Source organism: Pimephales promelas, chromosome 25 (genome assembly GCF_988280905.1).
Source record: "Pimephales promelas chromosome 25, fPimPro1.hap1.1, whole genome shotgun sequence".
NCBI classification, from domain to species: Eukaryota; Metazoa; Chordata; class Actinopteri; order Cypriniformes; family Leuciscidae; genus Pimephales; species Pimephales promelas.
The window spans coordinates 20,683,705-20,709,019 of NC_142793.1; the positions used below are offsets into that span (position 1 = coordinate 20,683,705).

The 25,315-nt window shown below is 36.2% G+C and overlaps 2 protein-coding genes across 5 annotated transcripts in view; one reads left to right on the forward strand and one right to left on the reverse strand.

Annotated features, from left to right (window-relative positions):
• The window catches only part of cib2 (calcium and integrin binding family member 2), a 27,526-nt gene continuing 2,211 nt past the window's right edge, over positions 1-25,315 (reverse strand). For 2 of the 4 annotated variants that reach the window (XM_089127826.1, XM_039647854.2), the window contains exons 2-7: positions 19,802-19,990; positions 16,342-16,376; positions 7,961-8,072; positions 3,458-3,605; positions 3,066-3,261; positions 1-884 (exon numbers count right to left, since the gene is read on the reverse strand). In XM_089127826.1, coding sequence (XP_088983952.1) covers positions 863-884; positions 3,066-3,261; positions 3,458-3,605; positions 7,961-8,072; positions 16,342-16,376; positions 19,802-19,852 — 564 coding nt within the window. In that variant the 5' untranslated portion in view covers positions 19,853-19,990 and the 3' untranslated portion in view covers positions 1-862. Of the gene's footprint in view, positions 885-3,065; positions 3,262-3,457; positions 3,606-7,960; positions 8,073-16,341; positions 16,377-19,801; positions 20,152-25,315 lie in introns of those variants that run through there. The other 2 variants (XM_039647855.2, XM_039647853.2) reach the window with 2 other exon arrangements.
• On the forward strand, positions 21,120-25,267 carry lrrc61 (leucine rich repeat containing 61). Its single transcript, XM_039647852.2, has 9 exons — positions 21,120-21,518; positions 22,584-22,679; positions 22,756-22,902; positions 23,336-23,396; positions 23,479-23,564; positions 23,650-23,715; positions 23,813-23,881; positions 23,962-24,087; positions 24,192-25,267. Exons 1-9 carry the CDS (start codon positions 21,491-21,493, stop codon positions 24,296-24,298), a joined length of 786 nt encoding a protein of 261 aa, XP_039503786.1. The 5' UTR covers positions 21,120-21,490; the 3' UTR covers positions 24,299-25,267.

Sequence of the window (25,315 nt, forward strand, 5' to 3'; positions counted from 1 at the left end):
TTGAGAGAAAACCTTTATTAAAATTGAAGTCAAATGCCCTCTATCACATCAAATACTGAAAAAAAGTCAAAGAAAAGAGACAGTTTGACACTAACACCTCAAGTTAGGACAGAAGGGATAGAGGGATTTGCAGGCGAAACAAATACATGGAGAGCGAATGTCAGAGAAGAAGACAATAGGAGAATATAAGATGACAGAGCCCTTCGTTCAACTGGAGAACATTTAGATATGATTGTCGTCATGCTCCAGTACTATAAGCAATTAGATTGTGAAATGGCTAAGCTGTAGAAACATTAGGGAATGGGAAAAGGTGGGGAACGTAATCTAATTCATGCATTTAATGGAGAAAGATTGCATAGCTGTAGAAAACACTGTCTCAGTGGTGCTGACGCCTGTAATGTGCTTTTAGCCCTCTCTCTCTCTCTCTCTCTCTCTCTCTCTCTCTCTCTCTCTCTCACTCTCTTGTCCAGTTTGTTTTTTCCTTCCTGAAAACTGTCCCATGATTTATTTGATCCCGCATAAGAGTCTTTAGAAACAGAAGAGTGAGTCAAAATGTTGTTCAATGTGCCACGGACATAGGTAGAAGCCCATAAAAGCGGTTTACGCCCGCATTAGTTTTACTCCAGGAGCAGGTGTGTGGGTCAAACCCACAAAAGGCCTCACCTTTCCAGTTTTGTCTCTCTGAAAACCCAAGGAATTTCTGATCCAATGTTTTCTGAAAAAACAGCCATGCATTTGTCAGTAATCCCATCTAGTGTGCTTCCGGTGCAAAAAACCAAAGGAAAACGGTTGACATTTATCCTTCGATGTGGACTTGTCTGTTCAAGGAACGTCAGCATTGGTATCTTCCGTTGAAGCCATTTTAGATTCGTATATGGAAGGTGCTGAGGTACAGAAAGACAACAAAGAGACAAATAGCATATTAGATTAGAGGTAAAAGATCCAGTTTCATGCCCCTAAAGCATCATTTACTGTATCTCCAAAAGAGTGATGAGGCCTGGATATATATTTTAGGTTTTACAGCCTTAAACATTCGAGGCAATTTTGTCGTCTCACTGGTAACTGATGACAATTAAGCATGAAGTTCTTAGAAAGTATTCAAGCAGATGGCTTTTGAAAATGAAATGTTCAAATTAATTTGCAGATCGAATGGCAGAAAGAGTTTCAAACCTTTGTCATAGATCTTTAACAATAGACATTAACCACCTGTGCCTACTTCACTTGGGGGAAGTGCTGTGTCATTCTCTTAAATGGACAATTTTACCTCATGTCACCCTTTAATGTCATTCGAAAGAACGTTTAAAACCGTGAAGGAAGAATTCACAAAGTTTCAATTGTGCCTATTGGTTTGTACATGCTGCATTTATTGTTTTTGCCCCCGATTCACTGAAGAAATGTGCGTGATCAGGTACCCGTTCAACTTATTTATTTATTAATTACTTTTATTTATTGATTAATATATTATTAGAAAAATAATATACTACCATACAAAAGTCTGCGGTCAGTAAGTTTATGCATTTGAAAAAAAGTTTCTTAAGTTCAACAAATTAAGGCTGCATATATTTAGCAAAATCAGTAATATTGTGAAATATTATTACAATAAATAAAAACTATTCTATTTTCATTTAATTATGTATTATTAATGATTAAACTCCATCACATCATTCAAAGTCACAAGATCCTTCAGAAATCATTCTAATATGAGGAATTTGTGCTCAAGAAACATTTATACATAAAAACATAAATTGTTGTGCTTCTGTTCTTTGATGACTCCAAGTCTTTACTTTCACTTTTTTGAATAAGAATCTAAATGACCCAGAACTTTTGAATGGTAGTGTATATAAAGTATATACAGAGTTTACAGCATTTAGCACCTTGATTAATTGAATTGTGAATGGTTAGTGATCCATTAGTGATCACTAACCATCACTAATTGATCACTAACCATTCACAGTGATCTTTTGCAAAAGGCATAAGTGTTTAATGACTTGGAATGATTATGCATCAGGCATAAGAAGATATTTATAAAGACAGTTCACTTCGTCTATACAGACAGGAGCCATCTTAGAAAATAGTCTCGATAAGTCGATCCCCGAACGCCGTTCATTCAGTTCAGAATTTCGCTGTTCGTGGTTTTACTTATCGAGACTGTTTCCAAGATGGCTTCTGTCTGTATACGCGAAGTGAACTGTCTTTATAAAGTATCATCTTATTAAACGTTCTCAAAATTCTCAATGCTTCGTTTTGCATGTATGGACCCTCATTATGTTACTGTGTCAGTGTGGGACTATTTTGAGCCTTGTTAGTGGTATAAACTAGCGATTTATTTTTACTTAGTTAATCCCCCCATTCCTAGCGTAATAAGCTAAACAGTTTTTAGAGATAAAACTCTTTACATTCGATTATCATCAAAACAAATCTCAGAGAACGATTGACTAGGTACCGATGTTTTATTAGACAAAGGTTCACTTTGTGCCGGAGTTCTCCTTTAAGTAACAAAAACGTAAAGTCAGCAGAATGCTAAAGCATTAACTTTCTATGAGTGTTCAAGAAATTAATTCCCTCGTTGAATGACAGCTGCTGAAAGCAATTCTACATTTTTTGGCCTCCAGGTCTCCAAATGATGGTACAAAACGTTCCTGTCTCTCTCAATCATGTGGTCTCTGAGGCACAGCTGTGCAGTCCAAAAAGGCCTATAAAAGCCAAGCAGAGGAACTCTTGCCTGATGAAGCATATTTGAGCATATTTGAGCGTGCGGCTAAATTATAGCAGTGTGCCTCCAAAGTATGTCCGATGTGAGTACATTAACTCCCAATATATATATATATATATATATATATATATATATATATATATATATATATATATATATATATATAAAATGAGAATATTGCCCACATTCTCCACCATCAATACAATATATATATATATATATATATATATATATATATAAAATGAGAATATTGCCCGCATTCTCCACCATCAATACAATACAATACAACAGCAACATCAAACTCTGGTTAGCATACATCTGAGGAAACAGGTCATATTACCAATATTCTTACCTTAAAAAGTCAGGAGCCCTCGAGATCATGTTCTCAAAGTCAGCAAAGGAGAGCTTGCTGTCTCCATCCAGGTCGGCCTCCTCAATGGCCTTCTCACACACCAGAACAACCTCCTCCGGAGTTAACTCCTCCTTTGTTAACCTGTTTAGAGTCTGTTCTAAGTCCTCCTTGCAGATGTAATTATCCACATTGAAGTCTAAGAACAAAACATGATGATGAGAGTTAACTACAAATGAGCTCATGTTATAAAGTTGCCACATTGTTTATGAATGATGCCATATAAATGTTTATTACAACCTCTAAAACTGTGCATTGTTACACTCACATTGTAAATAATTTTAATTTTTTTGTTCTAGTGGACTGTACATAAGGTAATGAAAAATGACATTTACCATATATTTTAAAAGCATAAATGGCTTTCAGTTCTCTCGGAGCCATTTCGCTGAGAACCGAAAACATGTCCACAAAGTCGTTGAAGCTGAGGTTCCCCTGGCCATCTTCGGAGAACGATTCCACAATCCGATTCCTGAATGGATTCTCCTAGAAAACAGAAATTGAAAGTTTTCTTCTTTCCCGATTCCCTGTGTTCAGTTCCTGTGGTTTGTTCCATAGTTACTCTTGTTAGTCACCATAACAACTGATTACCCACACCTGTGCCTTGTTATCCTCTTGTTAACCTGTGTATATACCCTGTGTTTCAATCTTTGTTTGTCAGTCATTCTCTTTACATACTGTATGTTGTAATGCTATTATGTTTCCTTGTGTTCCCTTATCATCTTTTTTCAATAATTACTCTTGTCTCCTGGTTTGGATTACTTTTATGTTATGTGTTCATTGAATAAAGACCGCTTGCTAAAGATCCTCATCTCTCCACAGCTTTGCTCCATCAGCGAAATCTACTAGGTTAATTAGGATACACTTTTAAAAAAAAGGACTAGAGAGGCTGCATATCAGTGTAATTTTAATAATTATTTATACATTATTATAAATATTGTAAACTGGCTTTTTTGTTTTCTTTTAAGATTTAGTAATTTTGGTGTAATTTATTTTTCTATTTAACTTCCATTTCCTGTATTTTCACCCCAGTTTTGGTCATTTTAGTACATTGATTTAAAATTATTTCAGTTGCAACATTACTAATCTTTTTTGTCTGATATTTATATATTTTATTTAATTTCAGCTTTATTTCAATTACTGAAAAAAACAATTGTAATAGTATTATAATTAGTTAACAATAACAACTCTGCCTCTCTCTTCATATAGATCTACATATTCTTATAGAAACCTTTAATTTTTATTGTATAGAACTAGAATTTTTAAGTAAAACTTTACAAAAAAGGTAATGGTATCACTATGTAAATACAATGAAAACCATACAATGCCATATTATTCTTTAATATGTTTTACAAACTATCAATTAACAGATTTCCCCTTAAAATCAGTGGAAGAAAAGTGGAAAACATCTACAGATTGCTTCTAGGCCTACAAATCTATAGCTGTACATAAGCATGTGTGCAGCAGTGGGAGTTTTGCTGAGTGAGTCATGTACAAAATGTAGAATGGCTGACTCCCCAAACTAGTGCTCATATATTTCTTACTGGCTATTGGCCTAAAGGGATTTTTATGCCCTGCTACTAGCTGACTCAACAGCTCTGGGAACAGTAGCATGAACACAGCAGAGCAGGATCAACCTAAACATTTCACCTCTGTTTATAACACTCAAAATCCTGTGAATGGTTATAACTAGACTTTAACATTTTTGGGACGTGTAGTGAGTGGCGGTTTGCACTTTCTTTCATGAGGTCAGGGTGTTCAATAAGACAAAATACTCTTCAACCACAATCAATAGAATGCAAGTTTGATCTGAATGAGAATTTGATTAGATTGGAATGTGTGGAGTAAAGGCCCGTACACACCGGGACGAATATCAGCGTGCGTTATTCGGCAGCGTTTTTCAACGCGTTTTTTTGTGTTCACACCCAAGCGATTTTCGCTGACGATGAGCCGAGTGAACATGCAAATTCATTCCCTGACATTAAATGGCGCCCATTTGGTCTGCAATACCACTCCATAACAGTTCTCTTTTATCAAGATTTTTGTAGTCGCTGTCATGTTTGTCATATAGTTCTTTATGCTCTAACACCAACGAGAACAGCAGCTCTACATTCATCTCGCCTTGCATCATTATCGTCGTCTTATTTCTTCCTGGCAGTGTAGACAGCGTCGCTACTCGGCGTATGTCTTCTTCTCAGTTCCGTATGTGTGCTCGGCAAGACCGTTTTGTGTTTGAGCGCCCCCAAGTTGTGTTTTACTGTAACTTCAGAAGCTCCAGACACGTGAGCAAAAGCGACATCTCATTGGTCGGATAGTTTTTGACGCAGCACGTCAAACTAAAATACCGAAACCGAGGCATTTTAAAAAAAATGACACTTTTACGAGTTGGTGTGCACACTCACATTGGCGCCGTTTGTTTAGTCACGAGGCGTTAAACGTCAGAGACTAAATATTTACTAGATGTTTTAGGGATGCACAATATATTGGCCACCATATCGGTATCTGCCGATATGCATAATCTTTATCGGCCCAATAAGAAAATTTGGCCAATATATTAAAGACGAAAAATAATGGATTATTTCCATCCGCTGAAACACTTCAGATGACCACTGTTCGCCATGATGGTTTTTGTAATCAGGCTCTCAAAAATTTAATAAAAAGTTGGATTTAGATTTATCAGCCAATACATCGTTTAACGGTTTTTGGCCAAAATTTTTATATTGGGGCATCCCTAAAATATTTGCTAAAAAATCTCTTCTGACATATATGTCAGTTTTATCTTTTACATACAGTATGTTGTAATGTTATGCTCAAGGTAACTTCAGTGACATTAATCGCACAAGTTTTCTGAACGTGCCATTTTGTTTGAAATAGATACATGTAAATAAATATGGAATCAGATTGCAAGGTTTAGAGTTCATATAAATAGATTTGCTTCATGGGCAACAGCATAGAGAACATCCATCCATGTGTAAATGTCAAAACCATTGGCATTTGTATTGGCAGAAGTTAGGTAAACAGCCCTCTAAGTGTGTTGAATCTTGCCACTTTTGCTTGAAAAAGCTAATTATCAGACGGAATGGGGATTGGGATTTATGTTTATAAAGGTTGAGAGGATCTCTGGAAACTGGAAGCTGTCGTAGTCCCATCAATCCCAGCTTGAATGGTCTCCATCAGTATTGTCCACCTCCTAGGGTTGGGTTTATCGCTCCTTCGTCCACCTGACAGCTTTAAAGGGCAGTAAAATTATGTTCCAACATGGGGGACATAATGGGGCTTATTCTAGAGCTATAACATCTGACAAATTTTGACTGACTGAGGGCTGGGTCAAGGTACGATAGAATCAGCGAAGTGACTACTATAGTAATGAATTTCTTGACTGAATTTCTAGATTTTTTAAGTGATTTTTAAACTGAACATTTTATCGAACGTTTATATAAATGACAAAATATTTAGACAAAATATTTCAACTCTAATCTATAAGTTTGTAAGTGTGTTTTTGTTGACTGTAATATACAATACAGGTACATCTGGTTTTTATGGCTCAATATGAAATAGTGAGAATTGGGAGCTCATACTCAAGGAAAAAACAACTGAATTTTATTTTGCTGATATTTATTATAGACAAAAAGTAATATGGAATTCTGATTGTTTGTAAAGCAAATCAATTTATAACAGTTCATATCAATATTTATAACAGTTTAACACACATGCAAGTATCAGTTGTCAATGGTTAGTTTTATCAAAGCTCTGTAGTTTTATTTGTGGAAGGAAAACCTATTAATTTCAATAAATTGATGATAAACATTCCCCAAAAGCCTGGTATCAAATCTGATTCTCACATTTTAAGATGATTTTTCAAAAAAATAAATAAATAAATAAATAAATAAACAAATGATGTATAGATAAATCAAGCAAGCCCAAGTTGCTTCCGTCCAGTAAATGTTCATAATATTACCAACAATATAAAGTTATTCAGTTGCTTAATAAAAAATCTGAAAATATTTTGCTGCAAAAAGACACATAAATATATCATGACCTGTAGGGGGATGTTTTTACAATTGTACTGAAAAAAAAGTATAAACGTCTGCAGAATGCATGTAGAAGATAGTTTTGATCAAGTTAATAATTAGAGGCCTTACAACATTGATTATCATATGATACAGCTGGCTTTACAAGGTTAAAAAAAGTACAGGATAAACTTTGATTTTATCCACCAGCCCTTGCCTTTTTTAAAGATCTGAAAGGGTTTTACAATAACAGGTCCTAATAAAGCACTTCCACCATAAAGTAACATTGTTATGACTTTAATACTAGTATAAAGCTAATGCTCTTTTTGGCTAATACAATAAACAATCCCTTAAATCTTTAGTCAGATTAAACGTATGTGTCTTTACAACCATGGGAAATCTTAAACGCTATAACATAATTTGCTGAAACGGCACCATCTCATGGAGTGTTAACTTTCACAAGCATAGTGGTGTAATATCCCTCGCTCTCACCGCTTGTGCCGTCATTGCCAGCATTGTCATTAAAAACCAATTTTGCCCAATAAAAACAAGTGTCTATTATATTTGATATAAACTAAAAGTGCAGAGAAGGTCATTGCACAAGTATTCTGTTGCCTAAACAAGGGTCTGGGTATATTTCTGCACCCCTTATGCTGTTGTATGCGAACTGGAAGTTAATTTCTATGTAGTTAACACAGACAAGTGATACAACTAGTAAAACATTCCAGTGCAGTTATACGAAATGAACTCTCTGAATGCAGCTGGACCAAGTCGATGTGATGCTGCATCACAAAAGTAGTAACTGGCAAAGTGGTGAACTGTTAGAATTACCTTCAGTTCCGGCATGTTGACTATGAGAGCTAAAGGGATTTTAACGTCAGGGTCATTGGTGTAGTCCATTGGAACCAAATGTGGAGCCAGCTCGTGGTATCTTCCATGCAAGCTGCAATGCAGAAAATGTGGAAACTGGTTACTGGAGTCCATTATTGTTGCTCTGGCCTTTTACCTCATCCTTTGAATCAGACCTCATTAGTTTTTTTCACAACTATACTGTAAAATGAGAATGAACAAAATGGCCTATTTCAAATGTACAAGAGAAGGCCACAAATTTACTGATTTACTGAGAAAGGAGAAAAAAGACTATATATATACTGTATATATATATATATATATATATATATATATATATATATATATATATATGTGTGTGTGCGTGTGTGTGTGTAAAATTAAAATATCAGGTTAAAGTCAGGGTGAAACAAGTTGAAATAGTCTTTCCTTTCCTATTCTGACAAATAATATTCGAAGTGAAACAGCTTCTTGTTTTAATCTCGTTGATCAAACAAAAAGAAAATGAAAAGAAAAGTAAAAGAAAAACAAAGAGCAACACAGAAAAATGTTTATATTTTTGTTTGGTGATGACAAAACAAAACAATACAAAAAAAAGTGTATTATTATTTTTATTTGCTTTTATACTGCAGCAATAGACATTTATTCTCCAACAGCGGTGGTTTATATTTAAAATAAATGACCACAATGCATAAAACTAAATGCATTTCACAAATACTGTAAAACTCAATTGTTAATCACACTAACCCATCATAGTTATGCACTCAATGTAAGAAGAATTAGCAGTGCTCTTGAATAAGCAGGCATATTTGTCAAGGCTGTTTTGTCTGTTTGTTCCTGGCAGAAAGATCTGGAGACTTGCCAACCAACGGTGAACTGATGACTCATTCTGAGCATGGCAACAAGACACAGGGAAGCGAACACTGTAATAGGCCTTTGCAGCAGTAAAAGCTTACGTGTGTTAAATAAACAATTAACATTCTGCACCAATAGGCCTGTATATGTCACAAAAACAAAACAATTTGTTTATCATCGTATTTGTTTGTTGATTACTGAGCAAAACAAAAAGCAAAAAAAAACGAAAAAAAAAAAACGAAGTAGAATAAAATAAATAAGCAAACGCAAGCATGAATAAAGTAAAAAAAAAAACAATGAATAATAAACTAACAAAAAAAGGATAAAAAGGAAGCTGATACAGCGGCAAAATCCACTCGGCACAGAAGCACATCTCCAATCATGACTGTAAAAAAAAAATTGTTTTGTGACTCACCAATATGAATAACACTTTAGATTAGGTGTTTCCCAACACCAATAAATAACAGGAAATGTTATTATATAATATTATACTTATTATGAAACACTACGTTGTAGTAGTAAACTCCAATGAAGTGATTAAACATGTGATTAGTAATTGCTCCAGCTTGTAGAAGTCAATAATAAACGCATGCATTACAATAACTGCTCTGCGGCACATTATATTTATATTATGACATATGATAATATGTTATCAGACAAAAGCTTTGCTATTAGCAGAGGGTGTGGAAATATTTCTAGTATTGATGATATTACAGACTGTAACTTGTCCCAGCCGTAGTTACAAGAACAGAGACAAATCTAATCTCATGTTCCTCCACAGGCATCCAATCAGGATGCAAGGAAATACAAGCCAATTCATAACGATTGCCGATAACCCTACGCTAACCTTGCATAACAGTGTGGCGGATTGTGCCGGTCTGTGCGGAGAACAGGAGAAACTGAGTGTTTTATGAAGGTGATAAAGTACAAGACTCTATTAGGTTTGCCAGTGATTGTCCATTTTGTTTCTCGTGCTCCACTGGCCCTGTTATCAAAACCAATCTCAGTGTCATTGCAGAGGCACAGTCCATCCACATAAATCAAGATTATACATCTTATGTAAGAACTGGAACTACTTATGAAACACCGGATCACAGCTTTGGCAACCACATAGCAACACTCTAATACACTCAGAACACCTTGGCAAACCCATAGCAACACTCTAACACACTCAGAACACCTTGGCAACCCCATAGCAACACTCTAACACACTCAGAAAGAACACCTTGGCAACCCCAGCAACACTCTAACACACTCAGAACACCTTGGCAACCCCATAGCAACACTCTAACACACTCAGAACACCTTGGCAACCCCATAGCAACACTAACACACTCAGAAAGAACACCTTGGCAACCCCAGCAACACTCTAACACACTCAGCACATCTTGGCAACCACATAGCAACACTCTAACACACTTAAAACACCCTGGCAACCCCAGCAACACTCTAACACACTCAGCACATCTTGGCAACCACATAGCAACACTCTAACACACTTAAAACACCTTGGCAACCCCAGCAACACTCTAACACACTCAGCACATCTTGGAAACCACATAGCAACACTCTAACACACTCAGAACACCTTGGCAACCCCATAGCAACACTAACACACTCAGAAAGAACACCTTGGCAACCCCAGCAACACTCTAACACACTCAGCACATCTTGGCAACCACATAGCAACACTCTAACACACTTAAAACACCCTGGCAACCCCAGCAACATTCTAACACACTTAGCACATCTTGGCAACCACATAGCAACACTCTAACACACTTAAAACACCTTGGCAACCCCAGCAACACTCTAACACACTCAGCACATCTTGGAAACCACATAGCAACACTCTAACACACTCAGAACACCTTGGCAACCCCATAGCAACACTAACACACTCAGAAAGAACACCTTGGCAACCCCAGCAACACTCTAACACACTCAGCACATCTTGGCAACTCCATAGCAACGCTCTAACACACTCAGAAAGAACACCTTGGCAACCCCAGCAACACTCTAACACACTCAGAACATCTTGGCAACCAAATAGCAACACTTTAACACACTCAGAACACCTTGGCAACCGCAGCAACACTCTAACACACTCAGAACACCTTGGCAACTCCATAGCAACACTCTAACACACTCAGCACATCTTGGCAACCATATAGCAACACTCGAACACATTCAGAACACCTTGGCAACCCCATAGCAACAGTAACACACTCATAACATCTTGGCAAATGCATAACAACATTTTAACACACTCAGAACACATTGGCAACTGCATAGCAAAACTCTAAAGTACTTAGAACACATTGTTAACTGCATGGCAATGCCCCAGCAACCACTCACAACACCCTAGCTGTCGCACAAGCAAGCACTATACAAATTAACACCAAAAATCTGATTCATAAGGTATGCATTGTCAGAGAGACAAACATGAGACCGCATCAATATTTTATTTGACTTAAGCAGCAGTAGCTCTAGCATGGTATTATTATTCAGAGCTCCAGGTATTAAACAACATCAAGCTAATTTTTTATGTGGAATATGTTGCCGGTTATTCAAGGCACCCTGGTGCATTACGGCACCCAGCGAATGGGTAATGAAAGCAGAGTGTTACAAAGCACTCTGGAGACATGAGATAAAAGCCAGTAATGGTTCATTGCTGAAGAATAAGCTGAGCCTATAATGGCCATTAGAGAGTAATGCATTAAACATCTCATTAACCCCTTTCATGGACGCAGGCTCAATGTTACACTTTAGCCCACTTAATAAACACATCGTTTTTTTAACCCACCGCATAAAACACACACATGAGAAGTCTTTACAAATACGCCACATTTTTTTTAATCGAGAAATTTCATTGTGGTTTCTATGATTCCAGTTTAGAAAGGCAACAACTTGTGAACAACTCAACTATGTGTGAAAGTGATAAAGACACTTGATATATTGTTATGACAGGAATATGTTTCTTTGCTAAGGGAACCTACACACCATGGTGAGGCTTTTTCACGGTCACAGGAAAGTCCATGAGCCATCATGAGTCACCAGAGGACTGTAGGATGGGTTTCATTATGATAACTGAGGCCTTTCATTACTGTCTCTCTCATTAAATGGTATAACAACCACAAACACACACTTAATCCCAACCAGTACAGATCAACATGAAGATCTTCACCAGCTTCTCATGTGATCTCAGCAAAATGCCTTTGGAGAAGGAATTCTGGATGGTATTTAACAAATAACTTTCCATTAATATAGTACCATTAGTCTGAAACTCTTAAATTGATACTTTTTTCACATTTCTTATGCTAATGATCTCACAAATGATGGGGTTAACTTTCAGAAAATGTTGATCATCAGTCTAAAGAGGTCAAATGCTGTTTTTGAATGTTTTGTAACCTTGTTTTCTAAAAGTATGTCTAAATACAACTTAAAACCATGATTGTATTATTTTTTAGCAGTAAGCATTATATAAACTATTAGATACTAATAAAAACTTTATTTTAAACTAAGATGCCACGCAGTACAATGTTACACGCAACATTTTGATAAAGTTTTTGGTAAATAATAAAAAATCTTAGTGACTAGAAATATTAGACATAATTAATTCAATCAAAAACAGGCTGTCAAGATTATGACAACATTGTATGATTTTCAATTATGAATGCTTATAGTCTGTAAATGTAAATATAAAAAATGTAGACCAACCACATCAGACTGGGCCACCGGACCAATCAGAGCAGAGTAGACCAATCACAATAGACTGGACCGTCTGACCAATCAGAGCAGAGTAGACCAATCACAACAGCATGGACCATCTGACCAATCAGAGCAGAGTAGACCAATCACAATAGACTGGACCGTCTGACCAATCAGAGCAGAGTAGACCAATCACAACAGCATGGACCATCTGACCAATCAGAGCAGAGTTAGACCAATCACAACAGACTGGGCCATATGACCAATCAGAGCAGAGTAGACCAATCACAACAGACTGGGCCATCTGACCAATCAGAGCAGAGTAGACCAATCACAACAGACTGGGCCATCTGACCAATCAGAGCAATGTGCACATTTTTAAAGACCGCATTATAGAAGAACATCCACATAAATGTCTAACAGAAACGTAATAAAATCTAATTTGACTGTCACTACGTCCCCAACCAGGGACTCGGACGGACATGGCCAAGAAAACAGCAGTAAATCATGTGTACATGATGCAGCGCAGCATCCTGAATCATGTCATATTATCCATTCAAGCTTTACACACCAGGGCAAACATCAACCAACCTATCAATCACACATAATGGCCAGAAAAGGACATTGGATTGAACATAATACACTCTCAGTTGAAGTGAGTGCGATGTATTTTGCGTAACCTGATTGTTTGGTGAAAGATGGCGATATTGGAATAGAAGGTCGAATGCATTGGGTAATGAAAGCTTTGAACATCTAGACAAACTACTAGTACATTGTGGCTGGGACAAGTGCCATTGAGTTGCTGATGATTAAAGATCAATCATATTTCCCATAATCAATATGTCATGGCAAGTAATTTACATAAAAACACTTATTCTTTCGTACCAAGTCCATAAAATCGAAAAGCTGAGTCACTGAGAGAACAACAAAGTAAAGTAGACAGGTACCTACTGCATTTCCTACACAGAAACTAACATGGAAATGTTCCCCATGAGTCAGACTAGGGGAAGTACACTAGCTACAGCTCAGCCAATCAGAGTCTGTTTGTTGGGCTTCTGTATTACCGTAATTGGGTCATTTGACTGTAAACTGACACTGTGCCTCTTTCTCCTGTATCTGCTTTTAATTTCTTAAAGTAGACACTTGATCTTCAAACGACAGCGATTAACAGCATATCCTGAAACCCGAGAGCAATATGTCAATCCTATTAGACCAGAAAGCATGCAATTTGTTTTATTTATACCTAATGCACAGAGGGAATGGACAGCCAGGTCGAATAACAACATAAGGCTTTATTTCTTTATGTTATCTCGAATAGGAATATACAAAGGAATGAACCAGACCTGATGTGACACGTTGCAAGTCTGTGGCTAATCAAGAGATTGGGTTCCAGGTCTTTCGTAAGGGTTGAAAAGCTATCCTACGCCGTGAGAGAAACACAGGTAACAGCGTTTACCCCAAAAGTCTCAGTTCCAACCATTGGAAAACCATTCTAGAAGCATCTTACGAACACAACGTTTGTTACAATTTTTCATTCTCAAAACAATAAGAAAGAGTTATTGTTAGTGTTTATGGGCATTTCAACACACTTTCATGACAATTCATAGCTATTTTACTGGTGATTTTTGGGATTTTGTATGGATTTGTACAATCTCATTCATACTTTTTCATACAGTTTAGGTGTGGGTTTGGGTATTCATACATGTTCTAGTACATGAACATTTTCCTACAATTGGATAGACATTGTAGCAATCAATATAACTCTTTCACATTTGAACTTAATATACTATTTTTATTCATAAAACTAACAGAACCTACCAGCTATGTAGAGAAAATTCTCATTTTGGAGGGCAGCCACATGGTCTAATTGAGGCTGACAGAGAAATTGAGTGATGAACTCTAGTTTTGGCTTGGAGCTCATGCTGATTAAAACCAACAGACCTTTCTGATTGAAAGCCGATTTGTACAGCTACACCGAACACTGCTCCATTGGGCCAAAAGTACAGCGTTATATATGTATATACCAATGGCTTACAACCGGGGCAATGGCGTCATATTTGTGGCTAAAGACAATTACACGCTTTGCTGCTTGCTGCATGCCCAGTCAGGGAGAGATTCTGATAGAGCCACAAAAAAACCAAGAAAGAAATCACATTCTTGCAGACAGAGTGAGACTATAAATCTCAATTGACTGGCATGTAATCTCACTCTCTGTTTACCAGGACAAATGTTTCTAGCTTAAGAACATGCTTCCAATTCAAAGAATGCTTTCCAAAAACGATTCCTTTGAAGAAAAAAGTTGGCTATATACCTAAGTACTGAAAATTTGTGATAACAAGTTCAATCTAATTAAAAGATTTACTACTGAGGACCATATTGTTAGCTTAGCTACATGCTAATGTCAAACAGCTGAAATCAATTGTAAGATGTATGTTGTCCAGAGTGGCATGGCTAGGTTTTTGTGGCCATCTGACTTAAGACACATTGACAAAAAATATAGCTAGCTATATGATAGATATTTTATTCAATACTGAAAAGTATCACTAGAAAGTACAATCTCCTTAAAAATGTACTATTTTAATGTATAGGTAACTCGGCGTTAGTTTAGACTATGTCCAAATGCCTAGGTTGAGAAAAAAAGTTTTTTTAATACTTGTTAGAGTATTACATTGTTAGCTTAGCTACATGCTAATGTCAAACAGTTTAAATAAACCGTGAGACAAATCTTGTCCGCAGTGAGGTGGCTTGATTTTCTGGTCCTCACTAAGGACATGTTGACTAAAAGTATAGTGACAAAAAAGTTCAATCTGGTTAAAAATTGATTATTTACCCAATACTTGATAGTACTGTTAGCGTATGGACGTGCTAATGACAAATTCAGTTTAAATAATCTCACGTGCTTCATGGGAATTTTAGCGACGTACAAAATTGCTACCGAGTTGAGAAAAAATTAAATTAAACACTGAAAATACAGCGACAAAAAAGATCTACTACTTTACCCAATAATTCTATTTTTATGCTTGTTCGAGTATCACATGGTTAGCTTAGCTACATGCTAATGTCAAACAGTTGAAATCAATCATGGGACCAATCTTTTGTGCACTTCATGTGACTAGCGCTATACTGAAAAATAGCGTTAAAAAAGACTATCAGATTAAAATTTGACTATATTACTCAATATTTGTTGGCAACACGTAGCTTATCAAATCAGTAATTTATGTGGTTCTGTCCAAGGAAGCTGTTTAGGTAGACAGCAGAAAGGAAGTGAGCTCACTTTAGATTAAAGTTCAGGGCTCAGTGGCTCTAAAATTTGCATAAATAGCAGCTCACATAATGGGCAGTTCCCATAAACAGAGCCTTTATAATGGTCAGGTTCTCTTTATTAGATCTCAGGTCTCATCTGAGCAACCGTATGAATTTCAGTCAAACAAACGGCACACAGCCTGTGAATGGAATACTAATGAAGCCAGCGGATTGTTAAATGCAGACTGGTCTGTATGAATGAGCATGGATGAATATCACTGGAGCTGAACTGCTGACAGGGGAAATATCCATTGAATGAATGGGGTGAGAGTGATATATAGATCTTACACATGGTTAATAAGAGCAAGTGGAATGCAGTGCAATTGAACAAGCTGGTAAAACACAATAGCTGCAAAAGATAGTTTACTTAAAATTTCTGTTTGTACTGATCATGATTCAGATTCATATTGTACCCCTGCTATATTCCACAGAATTATATTGAATTGTAATCCAAAATAAGCACAGGATATGCCAAAAAAGAAGCCTATACTCACCGAAGAATCTCTTTGCGGGTGAAGAAGGTGCAGTCCTAAGGTGAAAAAAGAAAGATAATAAATTCTCTGAAAACACATCATGTATATATCACAATACAAAAAAAGAATAGTAACAACATTTGGCTTAAACCCCAAGCCTATTATTACCGCTTTGCTAAATTTCGCAAGACTTGGCTACAGAATTAGGCCACACCCTCTCACACCAAAACCCCGCCCTCCTTAAACATCAGCCAGTAAACAAGAGCATGCAGAATGATTCCAATGCAGAGAGAATTTCTGATTGGCTGATGTTAATCTATTTTAGTGATAGCTATATTTTTATGTTTTTGAAAGTCTCTTACACTTCATTTATTTGTTCGAAAATACAGTGAAACAGTAATAATGTAAAAAAAAAATCAAATTTAAAATAACCGTTTTCTTTTGTATGTAATTTATTCCTGTGACGCGAAGCTGAATTTCCAGCATCATTACTCAGTCTTCAGCATCCTTCAATTTTCCTTCAGAAAACATTTTAATATGCTGCTTTGCTTCTCAATAAACACTCCATATTAACAAAATATTGAAAATATCTGTGCCGCTTAATAATTTAGTAGAAAACGTGACACATTTCAGGACTCGTTGATGAATAGAAAGATCAAAAGCAGCATTTATTTGAGATTTTTTTGTAACAAATGTCTTTACAGCCAATTTAATGCATTCTTGCTGAATAAAAGTATTCATTAAAAAAAAATAAATGTTAATGACCCCAAACTAGTGTGAGTGACTTATCCTGTTTTAAATGATAAAGATAAAGGGAAAGCACAGAAAATAAAGTGTCGACGAGTCGAAGCACGTGAACCGTGAATCTGACACGTTAAGCAACAGTTTTGCATTCACACTGCATGATTGCACGTGGATCAACACCTGAGCTCCTTGTCGGCTTTTTCAACACCTTTTGTATTAGCACACAAAGCCTCTTAGGTTTCACTGTGTATGATAAGTGTTACCCGTCAAAAAGAAACATACATATGAAATGAGGCCTGGAAATGTGATCGCAGGGAATGGCGGTATACACGATTTGCCTAAAAACCAATTGTGAGACTGTTCCCAGATCTGTGTATCCTTTTTCTCCCCTCACTGTACTCATTGTAGCCATGCTGACCTGAGCCGACAGATTTATTAGCTAATGATTAAGCTCTCCTTTATGATGTTTACCCGTACACCCAGCCAGCGTTATGCTAAAAAAAATATCCAAATCAACAGAGCAGCTTGGAGGACCGCTTCATGATTTACGCGTATAAGCCTTTGAGTACTGTTAATTGCTCGTTAATTTGAAATATTGAGGCTTGAATCTGTGAGATGTGAGGTAAGGCCGCAGCTGCGAGTTATTAGCGAAGAGGATAGACGACCCGGTGTAAAATTATTACCATAGACGTACAGTAGCCCACATATCTAACAAAGAAATGGCTTCTTCATAACTTCTTAAAAGGGGCCATATAATGGTACATGCACTTTTTCAAGTTGATTGTACTGAAATGCGTGTTGGCAGTGCCTATACACAACCATCATATAATGATAAAAATCCATTCAGTGTTTTTGTTTTAATCTCCTTTAAATCGAGCCGTTCGACCGTGTGACGTCACATGGTGCGTGGTGCCCCTCCCACAAGTTTTGATTGACAGCATAGTTTCAACATAGACCCGCCCTGAGCGAGCTGTCATCATAGTCCGTCATTGTTGATACACTGGATGGCATCGAAGCGATTGTGGTGTTTTGTCCTTGGGTGTAATAACAAACACAGTCATTTTGATGTTCCAAAATCCGAACTGCTGAATTTTGTTTTCGAAAGGAATATTTACCACGAGCAACGTCAATGCTTTCCTGTTTGCGCGATTCGCAGATCTTTTCTCACCAGACTGCTTTATAAACGAGGATCAGTATAAAGCTGCTCCTGACAAAAAAGAATCGGTACCAATTATTTAATTATGTCCCTGCTGCACCTCCAGAAGAAGTGAGTGTAAAGTTTTATTAACCTTTATATTAATCTTTGCGAATCGCTTGCACGCCAAACGCCAGAAACGCAAGAAAACGCCAAGCTGTTTTCTTCATAAAGACATGGATAAGTTTTTCCAATGCAAGCAAATGTTCTGCAATATTCTCCCCCACTAGCCTGATCCACTTTTACAGCATGATGGAATGACTTGATAAGACTTGGCTGCTCTGAGGAATGAGTCTATCAGCCAAATGGGCAAGCTCCACTGATCCAGGTACGTTCAACCCAGTGATTAAAGAGCACAAGGAGCGGCGGCCATTGTTGCTAACAGCCATTGATCTCCTTGATGCACTTTGATGATTGGCAGATGGGAAACTCAGATGCTTACTATTCAAATGCCCTTAATATCTGACTCAGTGAACCAGTTAAAATCATATATCAATACCAAGATTATTTGTATATAAATCCATATGATGTTAAATCACGTTTCATCACACTGCTATAATAAAAAAATAGGACTTTAAAGAAAGTCCAACAGTTTACTAATCAGAATTAGATTAATATTTAAACGTCTATGAGTCCTTCTCGAAGGAGTAGACTATGATGTTTCGCCAAAGCATGACAGACTACTGTTACCGAAGACAAAAGCATCTTCTCTTCTCACATGTTCGTGCACGAGGAGGATAAGAGCTTTGGAACAATATGAGCAGATGTCTTCGGATATGCCTCAATGCTCAGACCTTGAGTATCACAAAAAGAGCAAATAATATATGATATATGGATATACGGCTTACTTCTGTGTGCTGACCATTTTGTTTTAAGAACATCACAAAGATTTACCGAACTAAATACTGACAATTTAATTTGTTTATAGTTTAAAAAGCTCAACAACAGCTTTGTCAAACTCATCATTTCCTTGTTAAATCCTACAATCTGCTCAATGTGAAAGACAATAAAGTGGCTTGTATGCTGCAGACAATAAACTAAGAACAAGGTGAAGCCTCATATAAAATCATATAAACTATCTCTGGGAATAAACTGTTTGTCATCATATGTTTTTTTCTCACTTTGAATTTATTTATTTTTTTTATTTATATAACATATATATATATATATATATATATATATATATATATATATATATATATATATATATATATATGAAATATAATGAAATAATATTTATAATGATATAATATTTATTTATAATGATATAATATTTATTATATATATATATATATATATATATATAATGAAATAATATTTCATTATATATATATATATATATATATATATATATATATATATATAATGAAATAGATAAATAAAAAGTAAAACGAAGAAAAAAAATCTTTCTTGATATTTTTTGGTCCTTTTATTTATTTAGAGAAAATAATTACTTTCAAAACATTCTTTTACACAAAACTTGATTTTGTTGCTGTTATATATTATGATCTGCAAAGAACGATAACGACTAGAGTATCTTACCTGATAGGCGTCTAGCTGTTCATCAGTAAATATCGTTTGCTTATTACCCATCTTAGTCGAGTGATTTTCCTCTCGTGCAGATGCATCACATTGGTCTTCTCTGTTCTAGGCATTTATGTCCACGGTTTGGCCAGCCGAGAAAATTGGGAGCCAGCATGAAATTTCAGTCCTTCTTTAAGTAGCCTATGCCTGTTGGTGGAAAAGGCGACACTCTCCATAAATACTTAAACAGTTCAAGAAACGTTACACTTGTTTGACGAGTACCGTTCCTGCCTGGCGCGCGCTGCATTTACTCGTCCTGTCGCTGTTCGCTCTCACTATGACTGAATAGCCTACTCAATGAAAATGATTCTTGAACCAACTAACTCCTTTTTACCACCAGGGGGCAGCATGGACCCAGTGGTGTACATTCTTCTATTCTATTCTATTCTATTCTATTCTATTCTATTCTATTCTATTCTATTCTATTCATGAATACTATACACATTTTATTTAGCCTATAGTAGTAAATGTAGTCATCTCAATAGTCATTCCATTCATCCCAACAGCAAAAAGTGTCCCAATCAACCTGAATGTGTCCCTATATGTAATTACTACTAAATACAAAACAAATCTTAAGACACACACACAAAATTTACATAAACAATCACACTGCCATAGAAGAGCCATTTTTGTTCCTCCAAGTGAACAGTCAATATAAGAACTATTTGTTTTTTTATTGCGAAAAAAACCCAAACATTTTAAATGTATAGCTAGTTTACAAAAAAAAAAAAAACTTTTGTCATAATTTACTCACCATCAAGTTGTTCCAAACCGGTAGCCTATGAGTTTCTTTCTTCTGTTGAACACAAAAGAAGATATTTTGAAGAATGTTGGTAACCAAACAGTTGACGGCACCCATTGACTACCATAGTATTTTTCTTTCCTACAATGGAAGTCAATGGGGTCCATCAACTAGTTACCAACATTCTTCAAAATATCTTCTTTTGTGTTCAACAGAAGAAAGAAACTGGTTTGGTGAGTAAGCGATGACACAAGTTTCATTTTTGGGTGAAATAATAGGGCTAAATAACTTTTTTCCATTTTAAAGAAGCTTTTGTGCAAAAGAAAAATTCCATGAACGTTAAGCTCTTCGTGGAACCTTGTTTTTTTAAAAGGGATGTGCTTCATAATAGCTAAACCTTGTAATTTGTAAATACTATCAACAAAACGTTTCGCTAAAGTTTTAGGCCAAATCTTTCTTTATAGTCTACTTATTCCATTTATAAAACAAAACTTTACATAACAGAAAAATTCTGAGTTCTGCATTCCATTCTCAGTTTCCATGACAATATCCTAGTAACCATTGTAAGTACACAAAAACGCTGAAAGGGCAACTTCCGGCTGGTGTGTGAACTTTAAATAAATAATTCACCCCGCGCGTTAATTAAACCAAGAGAACGTTTGAAATGAAGAAAAACGTCGGAGCCGTAAAGCACGAGGGAAAACAATCCCCGCATTAAAATCCTCATCGCAATATAGGGCAGACATTACAGAGAGGCTCGGGCTAGCCGGAGATAGCTAACAGTCACACCTGCTCAGATCTGCCCGTGAGCACTGCACACTGTAAATGCCCACCAGCATTGATTTATTACCAAAACATCTATCCCATGCTGTAAACTGCGAATGACTGCATAAATCTCAGCGATAATGGACTCTAAAAGGGAAAAGGACAATGGTAAGTAACGTTAGCTAATTATTAACGGTGTTTTAAACCTTAGCGCGTGCTAGCAGGCGGTAGCTGTCCACACACTGTGGTCCTGATTCACAAAGATCCTTCTGGAACTAAAATAACATGTGTTTTATTGTAGATTTTTTGCGGGATATTTCATATGGTCTGGCAGCATACTGAATGCAGCCTTGCATTATAATTTTAGTAAAACAGCATGGCGTCTCATTTAGTGAATTACTCGCTTGTTGCTCCGTATATGCACCGAATAGGGTTCATTAAACGCGTTGCCTCTGTTAATTAAACCAATTGTTGGTTTGTGACAACTTTTATTGTATCCACATAATTTCAGTTGTTATATTTTGGCTCACAAAACTCTTTTTTTTTTCAAGTGGGTGCTGTGTGTTACCATGGTCGACTTTAAATGGATTAGTATTATATTCAAGGCAATTCAGTTAGGTTAAGTGAGATTATTATTATATTTATATGATTTTACACCTTTTTAGAGTACCGGATTACAGGAAACCCATCCCATAAACATCCCAAGTGTTGTATATTTATAGGCTATACAGAGTTTTTAATCAATATTTTTAATTAGCTATATTTTTCATATTTCCCGTTTTCATTTTCAATTTAGTGGGCCTAATTATTTTCTTATGTGCTTTTGTGGCTGTGTTTCTGTCTATCTATATGACTAAAACTAGAACATTTGCTGTTATTATTACATTTTTAAATATAGAAAAATAAAGAAGCAATAAAAACTGACAAATTAAATGTAAGGACACAAAGATGTTGTTATAATAGAATGATAAAAATGTCAGCATGAAAAAATGAATATTTGCAGGACGTTACATTAAACCCAGAGGGAGCTGCGGCTGTAATCCAGTCTTTGAGAGTCAAAGAAAAGCGACACATAAAAGGAGATTAAAACTGTAATCACCATGAATATTTTGAATAGAGCCACATTTATAATCTCCCCACAGAAAATACTGAACACGCCACGAAGAGCTTTAATACTGTTAGGACTATAAAAAAAAATGCTATACAATCACAAATTTTCTCCTTATATTCCAGATACAGAATGTGCAAAGATCACCACCGTGCTTCTGAAATCCCGCACTGGGGAGTTCGACTTGGAGTCCATTTTGTTTCTTAAACTGAGGAATTTAGGTAAAAGAACAGGCTGAATACATTCTCACAGTCGCACAATCTTGCTTATGTTTTTTTTTTTGTTGTTTTTTGCCAGGAATTTATGATCTTGGATGTATAGGAGAGTGTGTAAACCTGGAGAGGCTGGACCTCTCTGGAAATAACATCACAAATCTGGGTCCTCTTTCACCTCTACGAAGACTTCTCGTTCTAAACTTGTCGGCTAATAGAATCTCAAATTTAGGTAATGATTATTTCAACCTTAAAGAGGCTATCAGTAGAATTCAGAAAGCCTTTTTATCAGCAAAATCGCTAGCCGTAAAATTAAAGTTAAATGTAGCCAGCAAATTATTCTAATAAGAGCGATGTTTAGATGAATATGGAAATATGTGCAGCTTTCCTCTCAATAAAAAATAAACACACAACAAAAATGACAGTCAGGAAAGACAGTCATAGCAATGTGGATATGTTTGAGGGTTTTTTTCATAAAAGTCTACATGCTTGCATGGACAACCTAGGAAGTCTGAGAAGGTCCGTTTATGTCTCGTTTTAAGCTGTTATTTTATTTGCAATGTTTTACTCATACATGATAATTGTTTTATAGAGCAGCTTTAATCTGATTATAAAAATCAGTGCTATTATATATGCCTATTAGAGTTGATCATTTCTCTTCTCAGAACCCCTTTCCAGCTGTGAAAGTTTACAGAGTTTGAATGTTGCTGGTAATGTGATACAGAGGTAAGCCGCCCTTTTTTAGCTACTCATATTTATCCGCTTTCCTATCCACCTTTCTATATGACACATTGATTTGCACCTACAGTGTTGAAAGTGTTCATTCACTCAAGTCTTTAAGAAAGCTGGAGAGCATCAGACTGAAGGACAACACCTATAATTACACCAATCCAGGTTAGCATATTTTTTTTTTGGCTTTAATTTAATAAATCTTGTTGGCGCTCAAAACATTTCTTCATTCTTATTTATTTTTCTGCAGTCTGCAAAAGTTCGTCATACCGAACTATTATTCTTGAAATGTTTTCGAACTTGAAAGTGTTGGATGGTGAGTTTTTCATTTTATTTTGCTAAAGACTTTTTTTCAGAAAATGTTGTACTCAGTCTAGCAAGTTATCATATTCTCTTTTAATGTGTTATTTAAGGTGAAAGGGTGGTGGGACGTGGAAGTGACTTATATCAACTATGCAAAGACATTGATGAAACAATTAAAGGTACTTTAAATCCTGTTAATTTAATCTCCTGCCTATATATCTAAATGTTCTATAATTATAATTTTCTCTTTCATTTGTAGCAGGCATGTATAAAAACGGCCAACTGCCTGAGGTGCCAGAGACCAAACCTTGGGTGGATGATGGTTTCTGGGAGATAAAGAGATCAAACAATGCCATTGTTGATGAAGCCTATAAACAGTTCAGTGGTATGGGCTAAACTCATGTACATTAATCATAATCATTTTCGAAAACATTCAACTGCAGTAACACTTCCAAAGCATTGATTTAATATGCTTAACCATCTCAACAGATGTTCTTCATGAATGCAGACTCCTGAATAGTCGAGCAGCACATGTGATCTCACAAAACGAACGGACCTTCAACCTCAAGAACCAACCAAAGCAGTATGCCGTTTGAATCTGGGAATATCTGCATCTAATTATGTTTCCATAAGAATGCATCTGTTTTCCACAGCTTTTTCTATGTGTTTTTAAATGTCCATAAGCTTGATGCATCACCGGTGCCAGAAATCCAAAATGCTCCGTGTTGCCTGCAGTGTGAGGGTTTCGTTTTTGTAACTACTCTTGATTTTCCACCGTTCGAAGCAGTGGTTCTCAACCAGGGTGCTGCAATGAACTTCCAAGAGGGGTTTAGATAACTTGAAATTAAGCTATAACAACAACAAAATCAAGATATGTCTTTGTATTTGGTTATTTTTATATCGAAGATACACAGATGAGCCAAAACATGACCACCTATCTAGGGCCAAAACAGCACTGACCCACGAGGCATTGGACTTATTCGCTTCACCTGTGACTGGTCATAATGTATTGGCTCATCAGTGTACGTCTTTCTAGTTATTATAAGCTTTAAAGCTCTATATTTCATTACATTGAGAGTGAGGAGGGCCTTCAGGTATTGTTGGGGACAATAGGTTGTCTTGAAGTCAAAAGGTTGAGATCCACTGGTTTAGAGAGACTGATGCTGTAGTTACCACTAATCCAATTGGATCACTGTCTCAGGATGTTCAGAATCAAGACAATTCCTCTTTGCACTCCTAAAACAATGCTGTATTTAACATTATGCTTTAAATTATGCTAAAAATGCTGCTATTTCTATATTTCCAAATGATAATGTACCATTAGTATTGTTTATTAAAGGGATACTCCACTTTTTTTGGAAATAAGCTCATTTTACAACTCCCCCAGAGTTAAAAATTAGAGTTTCACCGTTTTCGAATACATTCAGCCGATTTTCTGATATTTAGAAGAGTATTAGTAACCAACCACCAGACTTTTCTGGTCTCATTGACTTCCATAGTATATATTTTTTCCTACTATGGAAGTCAATGAGACCAGAAAATGTCTGGTTACTGACATTCTTCTAAATATCAGAAAATCGGCTGAATGCATTTGAAGACGGTGAAACTCAACT

Coding starts and splice junctions, on each gene's coding strand:
- lrrc61 (XM_039647852.2), top strand. CDS start 21,491: ATGGACTCTAAAAGGGAAAAGGACAATG. Junction 22,903..23,335: donor TAATAGAATCTCAAATTTAG/GTAATGATTATT, acceptor TTCTCTTCTCAG/AACCCCTTTCCAGCTGTGAA. Junction 24,088..24,191: donor AGCCTATAAACAGTTCAGTG/GTATGGGCTAAA, acceptor CCATCTCAACAG/ATGTTCTTCATGAATGCAGA.